Here is a 22,468-nt window from a genome sequence, read left to right as displayed (position 1 = left end):
CACTTATTCCCTGCAAATAAATGTGTGCACAGTGAGGAGCGGACCAGCCAAAAGAGCCCAATGGGCTCTTCGTCAGCCTGGAAGCAGAGACAATCTCCAAAGTCACAGTTAACTTTGTGGCTGGGTATAGTACTTCCCACTAGCGGGTTATTCTCTTCCCCAGGGTGTTCATATACAGAGAAATTGACACATCCCTTTCTGCATATCCAGCGCAGGAATTTACAGATAGACACACATGCACTTTCTGAGACCCTCATCATACTTGCTGTGCTTTGGTGGAAATGGGCCATCCAAACCAAATTGCAGTAATCCTTCCAGGTTAAGAGGCTGAGCCTTATTCTGTTCCCATACTACACAGGGCTGGGAGATGTGGCTGAGTGTGGCCATGCTGTGTTAGGAGGCCTTAAGAGCCTTTACCAGCCTCGTTTTGATATGAGCCTGCAATTGGGGGGGGTGGTGCAGAGGGGTGGTCAGCTGCACTCACAAATGTTACAGGACTGCTTTGCCAGTGGGGATATCTGGGAAACTCCAAGAAGGGGAGAAAGCAGCAGGGTACCCCAGAATTTGGACAGCAGTAAAGCACTGCTGTTAAAAACACACCGTCTCTAAGAGACACAACCGAAACGGGGTACCACCGGCACATGACCTTGGGCAGGTGATTTAGGACCCCCCCTAGCACCCCTTCAGCTCCTCTGTCAAACCTGAATACAAACATGAACTTAAAGGCTTCAGTACAACGACGCACATTAGACACGTGTTAAGTCCTTAGTAAAAGACTGGGTCATTATCATTACTGTTGCCCACTCAGAGAGAGAGCACGGGCTGCTGAATTCTGGTGGGCCATTCTCCCTCCAGCCCATTTAGAGGAGTTGAAAATAGAAGAGAGGACACAGTGCCCAGGGCCTCCTGTCAACAACAGCTTTGGAGTCCAGCCACCTGCAGCCCCGAGAACTTCCTCCGTGACAAAAGTCCACGCTAAGGGCTAAGGGTGGCAAGAACATTCTCCTTAGGAGCCAGAGGAAAATCTCATAGGTTGACACTCTCCCTGGTTCCCCACCCAGTTTATTGCCAGGAAAGTGGGATCCCTTGTTTCTATTTCCTGAAGGCAAGAAGGGAAAAATCCCATCAAACCCAATGTGCTGATAAAGAGGTGTCTGCTGGGGGTTTGGGGGTGAAGGGAGTCCATACAACACTCTCGCTCACCTCCAGTGGGTCAGTGCCCGATTCCACAGTGCATTCTCCACGAACAACATGCTCACACCAAAACCGAGAGCCAGCGACGATGGTTGACAAACACGTTGCTACTTCGCAACATCACCTACCCCACGGCCACCCCACTCTTCTCGAAGTTTCTCCAGTGCCATGGGGAACCAACTCAATGCTTTTTTAATGCCCCCGCCCCTCCCTCAAGCCCCATACAGACCTATAACTTTAAAGCATAAGACTTGGTGCAGGAAAACTTGAAAATAGACAATAAATCTATATTCAATGCTCAATGCATCTATCCCTTGGGAAAATATATACAGAACTTTTTTTTTTTTTTCTTCTCCACAAAAACTAATCTCGCTGTTACCCAGTGTCATTGAATTTAGTAAGACTGCAAGCTAAAATCAGCTCCTTGGCACAGCCAAATCTGGTCCTGCGTTGGCTTGTAGGACCCAGAGTGCAGAGTGAAAATGTATGGCAAGGGGCCTGCGTGGACTCCTCTGTGAGCGTCAGGAATTTGCTTTAACTCATACTGCAGCAGCCTCCCTACACACACATACACACACACACACACACACACACACACACACAAGAGCACGAGCGCACGCACGGTGTTGGAGCTAGGCCTGGTGTGCTGGTCCTGTTTAACAGAGAAGAGTGAGGGAATGAGCTCTGTGTAACCTGAGGAGGGGGAAAAGAGAAACATGGCCATGCCTGTGCTCTTTGAAGGGTTATTCATGTTGTTGCAATTTATTTTTTGTTGTCCACTGATTTCACTTCAAGGGCACCTCATCCCACCGGGTCTAGAGCCTCACAAACAAGACCTTTACTTCCGGCTGGCACAATGGTTGCTAATGCGTCCCATTCACCAAAGTCAGTACTGGAAAACAGCATTATTTTCAAGATGCTTTTAAGTTTATAATAAAAGGACATTTTTTAAAAATCGCAACAAAACCGTTTTGATGTCTTGAGGTGTGTTTTTTTTTTCTTTCTTTCTTTAACGACTCTGCATTTGGGACTAAGGGCCGTTAATAGTAGCCGGTCCTGATTGGCCAACATCTGTTTCTTTATAGGAACCTTTCTTGCCAAGTAGCTGGACAGCAAAACCCATTTGGTATTCATGGGAAGTACTTGCTGAACAATAATGACAATAATTGCCTCTGATTCTTGTGTTTACAACACTGCCAAAGTATCATTAGGGCCTTATTTATAGATAATAATGCTTATTAATCACAAGTATTTGAATTTTGGAATGTATTAGATTAATATTCTTTTGTACCTCAGTTCTGTACTAATGCCGTGAAAGACATTTGCTGAATGCAACTCATTGGGAATGCTTATTTTGAGCTGTAAAATAATGTGTGTAATTTGCAGGTGAAAGATAAAGAAATTACATGCCTACCTCGCAGGAGCCTCCACCGTGATCAACGGCCAACATGGAGCACTAGGCCCTAACTTTTCAATGAGAAAGCGAAGAAGCAAAATAAATGTCCCTGTAGGTATTATTTCCAAAAAATCTTGCAAATTCTTTTGACAGGAGAGCTCCCTAATAATAAGTTCAACATCCTGTTTCACTGTAAATCTTTAGTGGATAGCCTCGCTTCATTGAAAAGGGTCTGAGGTGAGGAATAATTAGTGATTCTGGAATAATTTCACATGATACAAGTTCTTGAGGCTCAAGGGAACAAAATAGGGTAGGCTGTTGTTTAAACAACAAAAGTACAATCTTGGGTCTAACTGCCCAGTCTATTAAACATCATTCATTTACTTGCTAAATCTTGCTATGTGTTTAATTTCTGTGCAAGCAAACCTGAACGCTATTAAGTATTTCCCTATTTTTATGTGCATATAGAAATAGGAATCATTTAAAATTTTAAAAGATGATCTCACTTTTCTAGGCGTAATCCAGAGGATATCATTTCGGTCAGGATAATAAAACTTTATGAATAAATATAAAGCATTACTAGCCCATAATTTTTACCTGGCCATTCCCCCCTGAAGTTATATCAAATATGAAATCAGCAATATTTTATTTTTGTCTAGCCTACATTTTTATTTGTTCTTGGAGTATTCATGCTTTATGTGTTAGAACAATACTTCAGCGTGTTTAATTACATGAATGCAAAATGTAGTGACACAATTTTCCAGAAATTTTTGAGAAAGCAAAGCTTATTAATAGAGATTCTTAGGTGCTATTTTTAAAATCATATTTGTCACTAGGTGTCTTTTTTTTTTAAGTCACCAGTAATTAATGTTTATTAATGTTTTCTAGATTAAGCCCAAATCATGCTCAATCTTAGCCTACTCTACCAAACACTACTTTAAAATAGTCTGTGGGCCTAATTACCACCTACAATACGTAACATTGCCCTCCCGTATTTTCTCGATTTTTGTCCCCCGTCTCCCTCTGGAAAAAGTAAAGTAAGAAAGTAAAAGGAGACCACCTTCCAAATTACACTGAGAAAACTGTCCTCCCTACAAGACCCTTGAAAACCTGTTCAGCAAATGTTTCCAAGTCATAGCAGACGAGGAGACTAAGATTCTAGTTCATTACACGTCTAATGCTAACATTTTAATCCATTGCTAGATGTAACTAACTTTAGCGATCCCAGTTGGACTATTTAACATTAATTTAAAGTATTTTGTGATATGTGTATGTGTCTCCTCTCATGGTGCTAAGCAGAGAGGTGAACGATGATCCCATCAATATCCTCAGCCAAACCTGGCAAGTCAGGCCCCTCACCCCTTTTTATTTAAATTTGGTAAATATCTCAACCGGAGATCTGTCCAGGTGCGTGTTCCATCTCTTATTACACTGGCAGAATGAAGAATCAAGCAGTATCTCACAGAATTAGCTGCGATCTTACAAATTTAATCACTACAGATAGCCAATCTAGATTGTTGAAATTTCGCTATGTCTTCCCTCTTTTTTTTTCTTAATAGCTAGGCAGAAGGGAGAGCAGCCTGAATTCTCCAGATAATTAATTCAACTCTCTGATTTATTTTGCCTTCGGTAGACCTCGCCTGGTTCTCTCTTTAAAAGAAGCTGGTGGTTGGATGAGGGAGGAAAAAAATAAATAAATGTTTTGAGAGAGCACCGATATATCTCCCCTCGATGTGTGTCATTGGTAACATCTAAACATTAAGGCTGACTACCTGAAATCCCTCTCGGGTGTCTCTCGGAACCTTTACTGAATCAGCTTCACCCAAACACTTACAGGCTTGGGAAGGAGAAAGAGAGAGGGAATGGGGGGAGGGAGAGAGAAAATGATTAGTCTATGAAGTTAGGAATTTAAATTTGAGGGGATTGAAAAGGTAATTCGCTAGGAAAAATGGTTTGACAGAATAACGAACGTGTAGTCCACAAACATCTAGCTGTTTCCTCAGAGCCTCGTTGGATATGAAACTTGAGATCTGTCAACATTTTATAGTTGCCCTGATTTAATAAGCATTTTTCCTTCTTTTCTTTAACTGCCAAATTTTTTAATAAAATTGAATCTTGGATGCCTACAGTCTGGGGTGTTTTATTTGCTATATTATAGTTCTGTCTGCTGTTAGGCCACAGAATGCCAAAGTATTTATTCTGACAAATCTTTCTATATGTGTAACTTGAGCCTACTAAAATAGTTCTTTACCCACTTCATTAATTAAATCGGCAGAAAAGATTCTTTTACATTCTGGTAGTGAATGACTCTTGGTCCAAATTTTTGAATGAATGTTGCGCATTTTAAAATCATTACGTAGCCTGTGCCTACTCATATCACGCCACACCATCACACAGAAAACTTTCTTAAAATAAAAGACTAATTTATTTTTGCAGTTATTTCAAAACCCCATCTAGAATAAAAAGTTTTTTTGCCTCTTTACAAGCAATATTCCTTTTTTAAGATTTTCACTTGTGGTATTTCCATCATTGTGACTTCAAACTTTTTAATACAGAGGTTAAGAAACAAACCTGGAAAAGCAGCTTGCTAAACTGGATTTTGTTTTTACAAGCTCACCACTAATATTTAGATACCACTGAGGAGTTATCTGTCTTTGAAATACACTCTCTGCAATAAATGACAAATTACACACGGGAACACCACCTTAAATATGTTTTCCAGGAAAGAAACATACGTTTATATAAACATAGAAACACCAAAATAATCTTTTATGACATTAGTAAAAGCAACTCTCATTATGTGAGAAAGCTCATCCTATCATGGTCTTCAAGAAAGTTTCAAAACTTTACCATTAATTCCTTTATTAACTAGGACAAATCGCTTTTAAGGCATAACATTCGGGTATAACATTTCTTTACATTTGCCGACACAAAAGTATATTTGGATTCTTGCCAATATATTCATTTTAACTGTAATTCTTATTTTAAGAAGGGGAAAAAAAAACTTGGAAAATGCTACGATTCAGAATATTATCTAACCAGAAACAAATAGGTAACATGTCATCCCATGTTAAACAAATCATTTCAAGTATCAATATACAGCTTCAGATTTCCTGTTTACACTCTGAATTATCACTAGACTACTGAAAGTCTTTTGATGATATAAAGGCCCATAAAATTAAAATATTTAAAAATATTTTCTTTATGGTAGAATGGAAAATAAAACTAATGCTATTTTCATTGCATTCAGAATTTAATTTTTGTTTTAAAACAACAGTATTTAATTTGCAGGGGGGGAAAATACCTGAATTTAGATATAATATTTTTATTTTAAATGTGCATTCTAAAATACAATACCTTTTTATTCTACATAAGACAAGTTATTTTAAGTTCGTAGTACTTTTGAATGGGGTGTGCTTAAAATATTAATACTATGCAAGTATTATTTACTGATTTCTGTGGTGTCATCTTACAGTTAGCACAATTCAGATTTCAAAATAAATTGTGAACATTTTTTCAATAGGAATACGATTTACTCACTCTCCCAGCTATTTTAAGACTATCTGTTGTAGAATGTATTGTTAATCGTAGAAGTTTGCTATATTACACATGGACATGTTATATGCAAATGTATTCAGTTGGGGTATGTATATATGTTGTTATGTTATGTACATAAACATCTACCCATGTGCATATGTATATTTACATCATGTATAAATATGTGTATATTACCAAAGGGTACTATACTGAAGGAGGAGGAGGAGCTTCTAAGGGTTGCCAAACAATATTTTAGTTAACTGTTAACTGAGTGCTGTTTTCTATGGAAGTAATTAGGTTTTCCTTTTTCTCACAGTCCCAAAGGTGGGTGTTTATAGACATGGTTTAGATATTTACTGTTTTCCAAAAGGCTAGTTGTATAATCGTATGTCAACATAAGCTTTAAATAAATTAGTGATACCCTCCCCTGCACCTTCCCCTTCTCTTAGGAAAGCCTATGGGCAAACAGCCTGATTAATAATTCAAAGAAAAGCTAAATTCTGATTTTCCAAAAACAAAAACGCATCTCGTTAAACATTAACATCCACCATTAATGTTCTTTATTAAAATGTAGCCATCTATAAATTATCCTGTGACAAGGAATTATTGAAATTCTATCAAGATGCTAGCTGGTTAGGTCTCTTGAGATGAGGATCTGTAAATTTCACTTACAGCCTTTCTCCAGGACAGGAGGTCTTATAAAGAATTGTGGCTAAGAGGAAAAACACCTAATATTAATAAATCCAAGAAATAAAAAATATATATACATGCCACTGTTTTCTCCAAATTACTAAAAATCCTCAGATGCAAACAGAAGGGCAAAAAGAGGACAACTAAAAGTGTTTATAAAGTTTCTCTTTAGGGTCCTCTGAGCCTCACACTATTAAAATACAGTTCGGCAATTGGGTTCATATTCTCAGTAATGGAGAGAATATGGAGCCTTTTTCTGAATTCTCTCTGCCCTGTCTTCCCTTTGAGAGTTGAACAATCTGGATGGGACTGGTTAATGTTTTAAGAAGGAGGGATTGCATCTGGCCCAAGTTTTCTTCTGCTAGTCTGCTTTTCTCTTCTCTAATGAGAGATAACTGACAGCCCTGTTTTGTATGAAATTATGGAAATCACAGACTGGAGGAAAGGGGAGTCATTATTTCAGAACTGAAAAGGTGTGGGTGTCTTCACGCCCCCCCCCAAAAAATTGCCCATCACTGGAAAGGAGCCAGTAAACTGGGAAGGGGCTGAGGACAGTGGCACAGAACAGGAGCACTAGTCAGCTAAAGAGACAGCCAGAAAGTGATTTTCAATTGATTGCTACCTCCTCCCTAAGCGTCCAAAAATCAAAACCACCTCCAAGCAGTTTTTAAGGCCAAGAAAGAGAGGAAGCAGATACACAAGCCCTTGAACCCTGGCTTCCTGGTGAGTGAAATCAAGTCCTCAGAGCAGGCTGGATGATGGAAATGCTCTCGGTGGCATTTCTCAGAGAACATTGTCCCTTTCAGTCTTACCCTCGCTCACGTGAGTCGGGGCGTCCATGAATATCCCCGGACCACAAGAGGGATCTCTTTGGGAATCAGACCCAACGAAGGCAAAAGAAGGAGACGCACGTGCAGAGATGGGGTGTGTGTTGGGGGGGGTTATTGCAGATTTAGATCTCAAGGCTACAAAGGTTACGCTTGCCCCGGAGCATCCCGTACCGCCTCCTGCCCTGCCCTGCCCTGCGCGCGCACCGCACTCACACGCACGCCCTCGCACACGCACACCGCTACAAGCAGCTCCGCTCGCCGGACTGCTGAGGAGGCAGCCCCTCCGAGGTGCGCTCGCCGGAGGTGAGGCGGCCCGGTCCGGCACTGCCGCCCGCGAGCGCACCGCGCGGCTCTCGGGGCTCCGGAGCCCGCGGGCCTGAGACAAGGCGCGCGACCGCCCGCACGAGCGGGGGCTGCCCCGCGCGGACCGGAGAGGGGGCGGGAGCAGGCCATGGATGGGGTGTCGCCGCCGCCTCCCTCCCCGCGCCTCCCTGCATGCCCTCGCTCCCTCCTCCCGTCCCGCAGCCGGGAGCTGGCGTTCGAAGGAGGCGGTGGCGCCGCGTGCGCCGGGGGAGGGGGGCGGGGCGTGGCCGTGGGTAGCGCGGGAAGCCCACGCGGTCGGGTAGGCCAGGAGAGCGGCGCGCTGGCTCCTCCCGGCGCTGGCCTGCAGGGGGCGCCGCGAGTTGGCGCCCCGCTGAGGCGGGGGCGGGGGCGCTGGCGCGGGGGGCGGTGGGGAGGCCCCGCAGCCAGCCTCCCCGCGCGGAGGAGGGGCCGGGCGGAGGACCCGGACAGAAGCGGGTTTCCCCCGCGCTGCGCGGTAAGGGTCGGGCGGAGTTCTGAGGCTGGGGCTCACCCGCCGCACCAGACTCAGTGACTGCACGCGGGTCATCAACGAGAGGCCGCGGGGTGTCTCAGCCCGCTCGCCTGTCTTCGCGGCTGCAGGAGGCCGCGAGCTGGCAGCGGGTGTTTGCCACCTGGCTGGTTGGCTTAGCTTGACTCAGTCCTGGCTCTGGAGTTGGGGGGAGAAAGGCGGCTTTCTTTTCTCTCCTCGCACAGCCACGCAAAACGTCGCAAAGTTTCCTACCACTCGGGGGACGACGGCGGATAAAGTTCGAGCCTTGCTTCCTGGGTGGGACGACCCGAAAGTACCAGAAGTCCGGCCGGCGAGCTGCACCCTCGGCTTCCCCAGCAGTCACCCTCAAATGCACGCCCCTTCCCTGGCCGAGCGTGGATGCGGCCGGTCCTGGGCTGGGGGAACGGGGAGACCCGGAATCGGCGGCCGCGTCTGCCTTTCCGCTCGGCGGGGTTCTGCGCCCCCATCCCCGGGGACTAGCCCACCCTGCAGCATCGTTGGAGGAGGAGAGTAGGGGCCACGCTCCCAAAGTATAGAGTTCAAGTCCTCACAGGCACAGAGGGGGAGCTTGATCTGTTCCAGGGACTCTGCACACACCCCACAGGGGCGCCCAGGGTCAAAAGTGCCTTTGGAGTAAACCTGACTTTGTGAAACCTCGAACTCTGGGGTCCACGTCCCTTTCTCATTCCAGAAGCTCAGCTGAGCTTTGGATAGTAACTGTCCCACGTCCTGATCGGGACCCAGCAGCCAAGCCATGGCCAGAGGTGTGCGAATTTTTTTTTAAAGACCCACATCTTATAAATGTGAGATTTTTATCTGGCAGTACAGATTACTTAAAGCGTACGATTTCTCCGCGATCCAATTTTATTAGGATTTACTCTCATTTGTGCTCGACTTCTCTGGGGAAATAATGCTTTGATTAATGTAATCCTGGCCCGGGATCCGCCACATGCCCCTCGCCCCTCTCCCAAGGGAAAGGGCCTGTTTGACAAACAATAACAGAGCAGTAACTCTTGCAATCTGCCCACACCTTTGGGGATGGCTGGGGAGAGGGTGACACACGTTCAAACGCCGTTTTCTAAATGCAACGGTGAGAGAAGGGAGCTAGCTCTGCAAGCAGCGAACTTTCCAGAGGCAGAGCCCTGGGCATCCAGGCGCGGGGGCTCATGGGGAGGGGCTCCGGGTGGGGTGCGCGCGTGGGTGCATGTGCGCGCCTGCCCTCTGATTGCTCCCAGTGTCTGCCTCTTTGTCCCCCGCTACAGGCCTCCGCCACAGGGTTCTGTGCGCTCTCCGTGGGCAGTCCCCGGACCCAGGGAGCGTCCACAGCGCCCACCCGCGGCCCCAAAACATCTCGAGAGCAGATCTTAGGAGATAACCAGCACCGACCTGAGGTGCCCTGCAGTTGCCAAAACCTCGGCTAGAAACCTAGAACGTGGGACCAAATTCAATGGTTCTCCTCATGCATACATGCATGTCTCCATCCATCTATGCATACATGCATACCCTACAAATATGCGGACGCAGGCATGGAGAGCTGCACCTTGCCCTTGCTTCGGGTTGTGAACGGGCGCCCCCTTTCCCTCTCTCCCTCCTCCCGCGCAGCCCTGGCCCCCTCCCGAAGGGAGAACAACAGCTCAATTACGGAAAGGAGCGAAGGAAAGAAATCCCAGGCTTGGAGGCGCCCGCTGCTGCTCCTCCGGTCCCCTTCCCTTACGCCCCGTCCCCACCCCCACTGTCCCCAGTTCGGGGAGGGCGGGGATGCGGCGGTGCGAAGGGGTCCTGCCCTGCTCCACCAGAACAAAGCCCACCGCGGGAGCCCGCGGCCGCGCACCGAGCCGGTGACAAAGGCGGGCGGGCGGCGCCGAGCTCCAAGTCTGCGCTCCAGCGGCGGAGCGAGAAGGAGGCCTGGGAGGTGGGCAGCGATTTGCACCCTGTTTTTCCTGGACTGCTCCCTCTTGCTCCTGTGTACCCAGTGACCTGTTAGGGTGACTCGTCCTTCACCTCTTCGCTGTCCCGCACCCCTATCTCCCTCTCTCTTGTCCCTTTCGGTCCCCAATCGCCCTCCTTTTTTCTCCACCTTACTCCTTTTACCTTTTCTCCTTCTCCCTTGGCCTTTTTATTTTTTCTTTTAAATTTCTTTCCGTTTTTCTTTTCCATAGAAAAGCAATGCTAATTTAACTTCTGAACGCCGCTGTGGGCGTTCAAACGAGAGTTTGAAAGACCTTTAAGGGCAGTGTTTAGAAAGAAAGGGAGTAATGGGATCCTCTTAATTTTATTACACAAACTGTAATCTAAAAAAATAAAATGCAGTCCAAGGAAGAAGAGCTTGGCCCTGAGACTCCCACAAGTCACCACCTATTCAGGAGAAGTTGCTTCCGACAGTCACAAATGGGGTGCTCCACTAGGCAATGCAGCCCTGGAACGCTGGTGTCCCTCAAGGCAAACCTAGTTTCTAGGGAAAGTTCCAATTGGACTTTAAAGCCCTGGCAAAGAATCACCTATCAGACCCCTGCAAGAAAATTGTAGTGTTTTCAAACTTATGATACTTCAATAGTCAGTGTTTGTCCAAGTCAAATTTTACTTGTTTTTGTGTTGTGAACAAAAAATAAAGGGAACAGCCTAGGCCATTTTGGACAATACATGCTGTGACTTATGGGGATTTTTGCACCCTAATATAATACTAAATTAAGATTTGACCTCTGTCAAGCATCACTGTAAGCCTGGGATCCTTCCCTTGGGCTTTATTGAGTAATCAGGCTCCCTACAGAAAATTTGAGAGGAGAGGAGCCTTCAAAGAAATAGGGGATACCTAACTTTTAACTTGGGACAAACCCCAGTACATGAAGCTACAGTGAGCAAAGTCACTTAGTTCTACTACCGAAGTCTCTTTTCCAAATATAGGGCTGAAATTATATTGCTGCAAACCATGTAGTAGTTGAAGTATCAAATATCAATAAATATTGGTAATATATTTTAAAGTTGGGAATGTATTTTAAAGATGAACAAAATAACCACACTTTCTTGAAGACTCCCTGTGGCTGACGGGTCTAGGGTGGGCCTAAGGAGGTAGCCTGACGTAAGTGGGAACTTCCACATTCACCCAAGAGATGCCACATTTTCCCACATTGGGGAAAATGTCCAAAAGAGCAGCCTTCAGTCTGGTAAGCTGCGCCCAGCTCCTCAGACAATAGCTGAGTTCAAATGCCAAAAGATCTAATAATAAAAAACAGAGACACCAAAGTGCGAGAATTGTTTTCTGATGTGCCACGATGATTTTAATCCATCACAAAACTACTCAGTTCCAAGCCAGAAAGGAGACACTGTATAATGTACAGGAACGGTCTGGATAGAGTGTTTTCAAAGGAGAGGGGAGTTCAGTTCTGTTAGAACCACAAGCTCCAAAAATCCAGCCACCCCTCTGGCAAGACTGAGTTAATATTTCTAGGTTTTGTATTTAAAAAAACAGACACAAAAATTCATACGCGTTTGTGGGCACGCACGCGTGCGCGCGCGCGCGCACACCCCCCCACCCCCCAAGTTGACCTTGGAATATTTTCCTACCTAGGATATACCCACATGTTTTGGTTAATAAATCATCATCATCACCCTGGTCAATCAGCTGGGTTCTATGTTACCTAGCTCTGTGAATTTAAATTCGAAGAAGACCATTGTGTTGGGGGGGTGGGGGTGGGGGAGTGGGGAGGTGAGAGGGGCAGGCAAGAATAGTCCATCACCACGTTGTGTCAGCTATGGCTTCCCTAGCGATTGGTAGTTTTCATTACCAGACTTGCCAGGTGCATACACGCAGCTAGAGCAGGCAAACACTTGGAAATGGGTTGTTTTAAAAGCATGCACTCTATAACCAACTTAACATGCCTTTTTCATTTAGATTCCACAGTCTGAAATGGCCTATAGTTTAAAGCGGTCCCACGAGCATCAGAAGTAAAGCTTCTTACTATTTAGGGTGAGAATTTATAGTGTCTGAATTTACAATTGCTCCTCCAAACCCATCTTAAAAGGGAAAAAAACAAAAACAAATACTAAGTGTTTGCTCCCTTCCTACAGATCATCAGATAAAAGTGATACAAAGAACTGGGCTGGGAAGGGGGGGGGGGGCTATCCTCAGGCTTCAAAAATAAATAAATAAATAAATAAAAACTTAGCAAGACCAAGAAACAACTCATCCACTGCCAAGATGACAAATACTCATTTCCACCCAAAAGCTGCTGTTGAAGAGCCCTTTCCTTTGTATATGACACACAGTATGGGTTATGAATATGTTTAACATTTTAATTTGTAAATGATAATGGCAAATGTGCTTCTACAAGTATCAGAGCACCTTACCATTCTCAAATGGAAGCAAAAGAGTAAATACCCATTTTGTGTTTTGTACGTTTGACCCAGGTAATGTTCTTTATTCTCTCCTTTGGCAAAAGCAATTTCACCATCCCCAACAATTAAAAGCCTATAGTTTGCCCAGCACTTGGGATCTTAATTCATACCCAGCTTGATCGTTGCCACCTCCAAATCATTACAGAATCCTAACACGATTTCTATAATATGTCAGTTCTCAAATTAACTTGTTGCTTTACCCAGAATTATTATTTTCTGTTTCTTTTACTTTAGGTAATCTGAGACTATAGATATCATAAGGAGCGAGCATTTTTTCGTTTGTGTGGTATGTGTGTATGTGTGTGTGTGTCTTTAAGTACCTTTGCAAGAAAGGAAAGTAAATAGCAGCCAACATAGTTATAATCACAGATCATATAAAACCAAAAAAATTCATTCTCTAAATATGTACAATTATTGCTTTTTTTCTCCCAAACTGTCTTGCTAAATAGAAAAAGCTTCCTTTCTCCTTAATAATTTTTAAATGCCTTTAGCAACCCTGGACGCACAAAGTAAACTAGAGCTTAGAGGCATTTGTCCAGTTCACGTGAATCTCCCCCAGAAGTCTTTTGTCTGAAAAAGTCCGGAGAGATGAAGAAAAAGCAATGTTTGGACTCAGATTACACAGTTTCTTCAAATTTCCACCTTGTTTTATTAGCACAAACCTGACAGTACATTTCCTGACTAAATGTGAGAGCTCCCGTTCGAAAATCATGGAATTAAAATGTTGCTCAGACTATCTGCTTTGCTCACATGAGTCTCATAATCTCTCAACTCTCCTGGAATTGAATGCCATTTATAAATCCAAACCTTGACTTTTTCAAGTCAGTTTCAAAGAAAAACTTCTCTTGGCTGGAACCAGGTTGATTTGGAGTTGAGTTTGAAAAAATAAAGTGTCTTTTCCCCTCTTCCAGAGGGACATTAGAGCTCACAAAACGTGCCCCCTTCCTAACAGGCTCTGTGACACATTCACAGGTGCGTTGAACCACTGAACCGTGGAAGCCAGCTTCTCACTTCCAGTCACTTATAGCTTCCCTTCCTTAGTCATAGTCTCTAAATCTCCTTGGGAAAATTGTTAGTGACAAACTGACTAATTCTTCAGAACCGGTCAGGATTTGCCCTTTACTATTTTAGGAAGTTTTCCGCACATTTTTTTTTCATCCTTTGCTCAATAAAGTCCAGTTTTCATTGGCCATACCTAAAAATCCCTGAGGAGGGAAGCTTGTGCTCTGTTAAAACTTTTCTTCAACTATGTTAAGTAATATTGTCCTAAAAAGTTTCAAGCCCACAGTTCCCTCTCACGGATGGCTATTTTGTATTTTATTTTCCCTAACAAGGCTTTCCAGGGTAAACCCCAAATCTTCTACAGCTATAGGAAGTACCCAGAATTGAAGTAACCATTAAGTATCAAATGGAGTAAAAGGGATCCTGGAAGCCTTGACTAAATCTCCAAGAGCCTGAGTTTTATTTAGAAGTCAAAGCATGTATCAAGTTGAAGAACATTTAGTATTTAACAGATAATACCTTAGAACGCATTTTTGCTCTCTTGACTGCTTCCCCAAAAATAGAAACTGAAACGTAGCTTCTTAAGTAACTTATTCTGTGCCCTTGATAATTTTTTAAATGTTTTTGCTTCCATAGCCCAAATCTGTTTCCCAGTCCTATATACAGTTCACTGAGAGGAATGGACAAACGCTTTTTTTGTTTCTCTGTGGTTTTTTTTGAGCTGTATTTCCTTCAGGGCCATTTCACCAACAGGGATGGGTGGGAGACAGAGAGGTCACGGTCCTCACATTTAAAACCCTGCGTTATGTAATGAATCCACTCCTCATTGTGAATATGCATAGAGAGGTAGGGGTGTTTGTTCCTTTGGCAAGTTTGGAGGAGCAGATTTGCTTTTGAAACAGCTACATTTTACTCAGTACCTGCTAAGGCGAGTCAGTGCGCCCCCTGCTGACAAGTCAACAGTGCGACTCCCGAGCACTTCCAAAGTTTATTTTGTTCAGTAAACCGTGTCATATAAAATTAACAACAACCAATAAAATTAGCTTATATGTTTCAACTGTAAAAGTCCAAAACAAAATAAAGCTAGTTTTAGTGGCGCTAGAAATCTCTAGTTTGGCTTCTTCTCTTTGGCTGAACCGAGGTCCTTTTATCTAAAGCCCAGTGCACAAACATATAGCTTAATGTGACTAGTGTTCTTCCTTTTATTTCTTTCTCTATGGCAACCAATATGCTCTGCTCAGAAATGTTCCCCATCAAGGAAACAAATGATCTTCAGGGAGCAGCTCTATATGGCATCTGGTCCAATGGAGCACAGAGAGTTAACCCCAGTAAAAGCAACGCTGCCAAGCACGTAAACAAGGAGCGGAAAACTGGTGATTCTTACCACCCCCTCCCCAACTGAAACCGCTTCCTCCCTCCTTACAAACCATTTCACTGATTTGGCATCAACTGTTTCCAAAGAAATTACAAATTTTAAATTGTAAGGTGTTCCGGAAGCAAACGTGCAATACAATTCCAGCCATTTGAATCTACCCCCTTCATCACATCAGACTCGGCTTCCTTTAAAAAAGAACAAAACCAAGAAGCTTTTACAATCCTCTCCAGCCTATTTCACCAAGGTAAGGTGCCCACACAGGCTTGGCCTTGGCCTAGCTCTTTCCTCCAGCCATATTTATCTAATTAACTGCACCTCGCAAGTAACTTCCCCCTCGATTTTTACAAAACCCAGGGACAGTGGCAAGGGGGGGAGGGCCAAAGCTGGCTGTCAAAATGGAAAACAAAGTAAAATCTGGTTTTTGATAATAAAGCTCCCGCTTCCTTTGGGAATAAAGTGGAGGATGTCCTGGTTAGTTTTGATTGATCACCCTTTTCTGATGGACTTTCACTACCGAGCTGGGAGGCAGTAACTGAGACTGCTTCTCAGACTCACCATTAACCAGGGGTGCACTGACTTCCTGCCTCCTCTTCCTCCCCTGCTTCCCTCCACTGCGGCTCTCTGCCCTCCCTTTGCCAAGCCCCCCCCCCATCCCCCTGCTCCCAGCAGGAATCCCCCCACCACAATCCCAGACAAGCACACACGGGTCACCACATCAGCCCTGGCTACAGAAAGGGGGCAACTTCCCCTCTGGTCCTGATTCTCTGGGGGGAGGGAACCAAAACAAAAAATATGTATAATACTGCGTGCTTTATAATCATTTTTTTCTAGGGCTTTCCCTCACAACCAACAATTAAAATTAATAGCACTCTCCTCCCCCACCCCCCCCTAAAGTGAAATGCCTCACTATGGGGGAGCTTTGGAATGAGTCCCATCTTTTTATGTAATATTTTAGCAGGGTTGACTTTTTTTACTCTCCCCCAGCACACTTTCCCTTCCTTCCTTCAAAACAGTTGCTCTGTGAACCCTCTCTTGTCCCAAGCCATGAAAATAAGCTCCCAAACCTACAAGAGCATAAACAAACCGGAAAAGGGGGGAGAAAGAGAGAAAGCAGGTAACGAAAATGAAAAGGACTTACCGAACAAACTTCCAGGGTTAGATTTTAAAATAAAAGAAGATGTTTTATTATTTTTTAAAGGTGCCTGGGGGGGGGGAGGCATATTCTCAACTCCCCAGAACCGATGCATCCTTAGTCTTCCCTTTACACTGACTCTTCTAAACCAGGCTCTCCACCAGTCTATTATTTTCACCAAAATATATGAAAATGTATGCAAATGAAAATCAGCACTAACTGTTCTCCCCTTGTTATATACTTTGGATTTTTTTTTTTCCAGACAAAACAATCACACTCGGCATAGGGAGGGGGCGGATGGGGTGGGGCTGGGTGGTGGGGGGGGAGGCTGGGGAGCGACTCGAAAACTAAGTACGCGCGGAAAGGGGGGAGGACGAAAGGGACAGACCTCGGAACAGAAGTGTATTTCTCTTATCGAGGAGCACAGCGTTTTGGGGGGCTTCCCATATGCACACACACCCTCCTTGAAAAGAAAGAAAGTGGATCTGTTTGCAGAGGCGCTATCACGTTTCATCAGGCCACCTGAGACTGCTTTTGAAAGCGTGTACTGTGAAATTCATAGCAGTAATTTAGACAAAATCCTCACTGTATATTAATGAAAGGCGGCCCCATGGCTCTGTTCCTATCCTCCCCATTCAGTGTAAACAAAACCACGAGACTCTCTCGGTTTTTGAGCCGGATCCAAGCAAAATCGGCAGGAAAGGAAAACACGGGTGCTGGCACCGACTATTGAAACGTCTGCACCTGGAGATCTCAGATTTATTCAATGAAATCTGTGTTCCATCTTTTATATATACATATACACATACATAAATATTTTTTTTAAAAAAGGAATCTTAGGGGGACGTAGAGGGGGGAAAAATCCGTTCTGTTTGGGGTTTGGTTACCGCTGCCTTTCAGAGCTGTACCTTAGCAGTAATGGCTTTGCTAAAAACCTACCTACGACGGTCTCTCTCACCCGGCAAGCAGGAGCTGGACGAGATCTTAAAACAAATCCTACGCGTCTACAGTTAATCTCGAGATCATGCAAAGGCGTAGCTTGCGGCTGGGCTGGAGAGCTCTGGCTTTAACTGAGTTCACCTAACTGCGTTCAGCCAGAGGAATGATTCCTCGGGAGAGGGCAGCCGGGTTCACAGATTAATCGGAGCACACCGGCGGCTCCGCGACTACCTCCAGGGCCGCCGCTCGGCGGCGGGCGCCGCTGGAGCTCAGGACTGCCGGCTGGAGCAGCGGGCTGGGGGCGGCGGGCGCAGGGCTGGCGCACCCGCAGCCAGGGGTGCGGGGTGCACGCCCGCGCACACTCATTAGGAACGATGTATTTATTGAATGTCCGAGTTGGGTTAGTTCATTGGAAATCCCCGAGGAGGGTTCAATTTGCCCTTGTTTTCGTTGCCACTTTCTCTTTTTTCTTGGTTCGCTGAGGTTCCTCTGTGCAGCGTTTCCGCTTGGCCGCGTCCCCCCACCCCCGCTTCTCCCGCCTACCCTGCGCGCGCCCCCTCCCGTCCCCCTTAACTCTTTCAGCGGGGCTGGGGTTGAGAAAGCGTTCGTCGCCGCCAGCCCATTCACTACGTAAACCCATCTGAAACAGAAAAGAAAGAAAAAGCACCACTGTGTCTAAGAATAGCGAGCAAGCAAAACACCACTAATAACCATAGAGGGGGAAATACACACACACACACGCACACACACACACACACACACACACATATATATATACATATACACACACACGCACAATGTAAGCGGTGGAGGGCGTGGATCCTGGTTCTTTAGGCCGGCTCCCACTGCAGTGGGAATCCCCGGAGCCTTTGGGGTGGAATACACTTACGATGGATCTATGGGGAAAGGTCGAGCTGATTGCTTTTCAAATACATCGCAGGGCTCTGCTGACCGGCACCCTCCAAACACACAAGGACACGCTCGCTACTTGCTTGAATCCCAGAGGAGGGGGGAGGGAAGAAGGGAGGGAGAGCGCAGAGGCAGAGAGGGGGTGGGGGAGAGAGCGAGCCGCGGCAGCGAGCGGTCCGTCTCGCACGCGCGGGCACCGCGCTGGTCCTGGGCTGCAGGTTTCCCAGATGATGGCATCCGAGAACTTAAACAAAGGGGGACGCCGCCGGCGCAAAGCGGCTGCGGAAAGTTGCGGTGGCGGATTTCCAAGGAGCGTGGCCACGACCCGAGCCCTTGGCGATGCGAGCTCTCCCTTTCCACCCCCGCCGAGACAGAGATGGGGGCCGGCTGGTGAAGGAAAAAGGAAACTTTGAAACCACTGGGGATACATCTGCCTATAGGTATTAGCGTGAATGGTGCATCCATGCCGCGCGCTTAACAAATTTCTGGGATGGGGGTGGGGGCGGGGAGGGCGGCTACACAACGCAGTACTAGGTGAAGTGGGTAGGTTGCTATTTTTCATGATTTTTCCCCCTCTTCATTTTCCTTCTGATTCTAACTCTCCCCCCCCCCCCCTCCCCGCCACCTCCTTTCTCCCATCCCTCCCTCCCTTTTCTCTCCCCTTTCATCCCCCTTCCCAGACTGGTAGCGAACGCCCCGAGCCGCGGAGAGAACGCCAACCTCTCGGCCGGACACTAAGAGTTAAGATGTGGCGGAGGGGGTGGAGGGGGAGGGGCGGAGAGGAGAAAGTGGCCAGGGGGAGGGAGGCTGGGCGGGGGGGGTTGGGGGGACGACAGATTTCCAGCTTCTACGACGCTCTGCCTAAATTAAAAAGCAACCAATCGGAACGGCCGGAAGGGGGGCCGCGCGTCCTGAGCCAGTCATTCTGGGCCTGCCAATCACCCAGCGGGTAGCCAATCAGCGGGGGCCCTGGTGCTCGACTTCCTTGTATTTGGGAAAGTGTGGTGGTGGGTGCGCGCTCGCGGCGGAGGGTAAACATTCGACAGTCCCTGCTCTGAGAGGGAGGGACAGAGAGCGAACTGTCAGATCCTAGCGAGAGCGGGCGGGCGAGAGAGGGAGAGGGAGTGAGAGAGAGAGAGGGAGGGAGAGGGAAAGTGAGAGAGGGAGAGAGAGCGCGAACGAGGGCGCAGAGCGAGCTCCCGCTGCAACTCCGCTTCGGCTCGGCCAGCGCCAGCGCCGTCGGTGCACTCTACGAGCCGTGCAACGTGCCCACTGGAGTTGGTTGTGTATCAAGGATCCCCTATATGCACACACACACCTCCACCTCCACCAATGCACTCTTCTTCCTCCTCCTCCTCCAGACAACTGCTGGGAAAAAAATAAAACACCAGCCCCAACCGTCAGCAACAAGGTAACAGAGCCATTCGACCTCATTTTTCTACTGTTCAATTTTTTCCTTGTTATATTTGTTTCCTAATTTCTGCCCAAAAGGAAAGATGTCGCATCAGACTGTGACTGTTGCGAGGAGAATGAAAAAGGACTCTTGTTTCAGAGGCAACCAAGAGCTCCGGCAATAGCAACTTCAGAGAAATGCACCATCGCAAGAAGTTTTCCTAGGACAGAACAAAACTTGAAACGAAAGGACCAGAGGAGGAGAGCAGGAGCCAGCCTCTCCTCTCCGCACACGCGAGCAGCCAGCATCACCACGCCTTCAAGGACGAAAAAAAAAGTTTTACTACTCGAAAGGAAACCGAGTGAAATGTGTTCCTGAGGAGGAGAGAAGAGAGCGGGCGAGGGGAAGGAGCAGTCCGGTTGCTGGTCATCCATAATTTGTTTAAGGAAGAAAGGAACGGCTGCTTTCTTTGTTGTCTCCCGTGAAATCTTCACTTAGCAGGTGGACTGAGCCCCGCGCCCAGGCAGAGTCCTCACTCGCCTGAGGACAGCAGGAGGAGCCGGAGCCGGCGCGCCCCGCCAAAGAGCCCGGAGCGCAGGCCCGCGCCCCGCCCGGTGAGCCCCGCTGGAGCGAGCGGAACGCGCCGGGGCTGGGGGGCGGCCACGACCCCCCCTGAAGGGGGCGGCCACGGAGCGCGCCCCGAGAAGCGAGCCCCCCTTCCCAGAGCGCTGCTCCTGCTGCTGCTGCTCCTGCTGCTGCTGACCAAGGCCGGCCGGCGACCCCCGCGCCCTGCCGAGCGGCCTTGCAGCTGCAGCCGGGGGCCGCGGCGGCGGCGGCGGCGGCGGGGGCGGAGGCGGCGGAGGAGGAGGCGGCGGCGAAGGCGGCGGGGCCGGCCCGGGCCCCGGGCGGGGGCGGGGGAGGAGGGGGGGGAGGAGGCGGGAGGCGGGGGGGCGCGGCGGCGGCGGCGGCGGCGGCCGCGGCTGCTGCTGCTGCGGCGGCGGCGGTGGTGGCGGCGGTGGGGTGGCGGGAGCGGAGCGGCATGGCCACGGCGGCTTCTAACCCCTACCTGCCGGGGAACAGCCTGCTGGCGGCCGGCTCCATTGTACACTCGGACGCGGCGGGAGCCGGCGGCGGCGGGGGTGGCGGCGGCGGGGGTGGCGGCGGCGGCGCGGGAGGCGGCGCGGGCGGCATGCAGCCCGGTAGCGCCGCCGTGACCTCGGGCGCCTACCGAGGGGACCCGTCCTCCGTCAAGATGGTCCAGAGCGACTTCATGCAGGGGGCCATGGCCGCCAGCAACGGCGGCCATATGCTAAGCCACGCGCACCAGTGGGTCACAGCCCTGCCCCACGCCGCCGCCGCCGCCGCCGCCGCCGCCGCTGCCGCCGTGGAGGCGAGCTCGCCGTGGTCCGGCAGCGCCGTGGGCATGGCCGGCAGCCCCCAACAGCCGCCGCAACCGCCGCCGCCGCCGCCGCCGCAGGGCCCCGACGTGAAGGGCGGCTCCGGACGCGACGACCTGCACGCGGGCACCGCGCTGCACCACCGCGGGCCGCCGCACCTCGGGCCCCCGCCGCCGCCCCCGCACCAGGGCCACCCGGGGGGCTGGGGGGCCGCCGCCGCCGCAGCCGCCGCAGCCGCCGCCGCCGCTGCCGCCGCACACCTCCCGTCCATGGCCGGAGGCCAGCAGCCGCCGCCTCAAAGTCTGCTCTACTCGCAGCCCGGGGGCTTCACGGTGAACGGCATGCTGAGCGCGCCCCCGGGTCCAGGCGGCGGCGGCGGCGGCGCGGGCGGTGGCGCCCAGAGCCTGGTGCACCCGGGGCTGGTGCGCGGGGACACACCCGAGCTGGCCGAGCACCACCACCACCACCACCACCACGCGCACCCTCACCCGCCTCACCCGCACCACGCGCAGGGGCCTCCGCACCATGGCGGCGGCGGCGCGGGGCCCGGACTCAACAGCCACGACCCGCACTCGGACGAGGACACGCCGACCTCGGACGACCTGGAGCAGTTCGCCAAGCAGTTTAAGCAGCGACGCATCAAACTCGGCTTCACGCAGGCCGACGTGGGGCTGGCGCTGGGCACGCTGTATGGCAACGTGTTCTCGCAGACCACCATCTGCCGCTTCGAGGCCCTGCAGCTGAGCTTCAAGAACATGTGCAAGCTCAAGCCGCTGCTGAACAAGTGGCTAGAGGAGGCGGACTCGAGCACCGGCAGCCCCACGAGCATCGACAAGATCGCGGCGCAGGGCCGCAAGCGCAAGAAGCGGACCTCCATTGAGGTGAGCGTCAAGGGTGCGCTCGAGAGCCACTTCCTCAAGTGCCCCAAGCCCTCCGCGCAGGAGATCACCAACCTGGCCGACAGCCTGCAGCTCGAGAAAGAGGTGGTGCGGGTCTGGTTCTGCAACCGGCGCCAAAAGGAGAAGCGCATGACGCCACCCGGGATCCAACAGCAGACGCCGGACGACGTCTACTCGCAGGTGGGCACCGTGAGCGCCGACACGCCGCCGCCGCACCACGGACTGCAGACGAGCGTGCAGTGAAGGCCAGGGGCGCAGCGCAAAGAGGGCCGCCGCCTCCGCAGCCGCTGTCAGCACCGCCACCAATTCCCGCCGCCGCCGCCGCCGCTGCCGCTGCCGCCGCCGCCGCCGCCGCCGCCGCCGCCGCAGCGCCAACCCCGCACTGGGGCAGCACCGGGCCCGGGCCGGTCCGCCACCCTCTCCTCCGCCCAAAGACAAACATGCCGGCCCTTGGAGGCAAAAGAGCGAGAGAGAGACAGACCAAGGAGACGTTTCTGAAGTCCAGGGAAGGAGGGGCACAACAAAACAAA

At 49.2% G+C, this 22,468-nt stretch overlaps 1 protein-coding gene across 1 annotated transcript; it reads left to right on the top strand.

The window, feature by feature from the left end:
- Positions 1–20,681: 20,681 nt before the first annotated feature.
- On the top strand, positions 20,682–22,181 carry LOC111155937 (POU class 3 homeobox 3). Its single transcript, XM_022516421.1, has one exon. It carries the CDS (start codon positions 20,682–20,684, stop codon positions 22,179–22,181), a length of 1,500 nt encoding a protein of 499 aa, XP_022372129.1.
- Positions 22,182–22,468: the final 287 nt, after the last annotated feature.

The sequence above is a fragment of the Enhydra lutris genome, unplaced genomic scaffold, assembly GCF_002288905.1.
Source record: "Enhydra lutris kenyoni isolate GAN:26980312 unplaced genomic scaffold, ASM228890v2 scaffoldscaffold44, whole genome shotgun sequence".
Classification (NCBI taxonomy): Eukaryota; Metazoa; Chordata; class Mammalia; order Carnivora; family Mustelidae; genus Enhydra; species Enhydra lutris.
Note: the sequence above shows the minus strand (reverse complement) of the source record. Positions and strands in the feature narration are given on the sequence as shown.

What these genes read in the sequence shown, in the direction of transcription:
- LOC111155937 (XM_022516421.1), top strand. Translation starts at nt 20,682, where the DNA reads ATGGCCACGGCGGCTTCTAACCCCTACCTGCCGGGGAACAGCCTGCTG.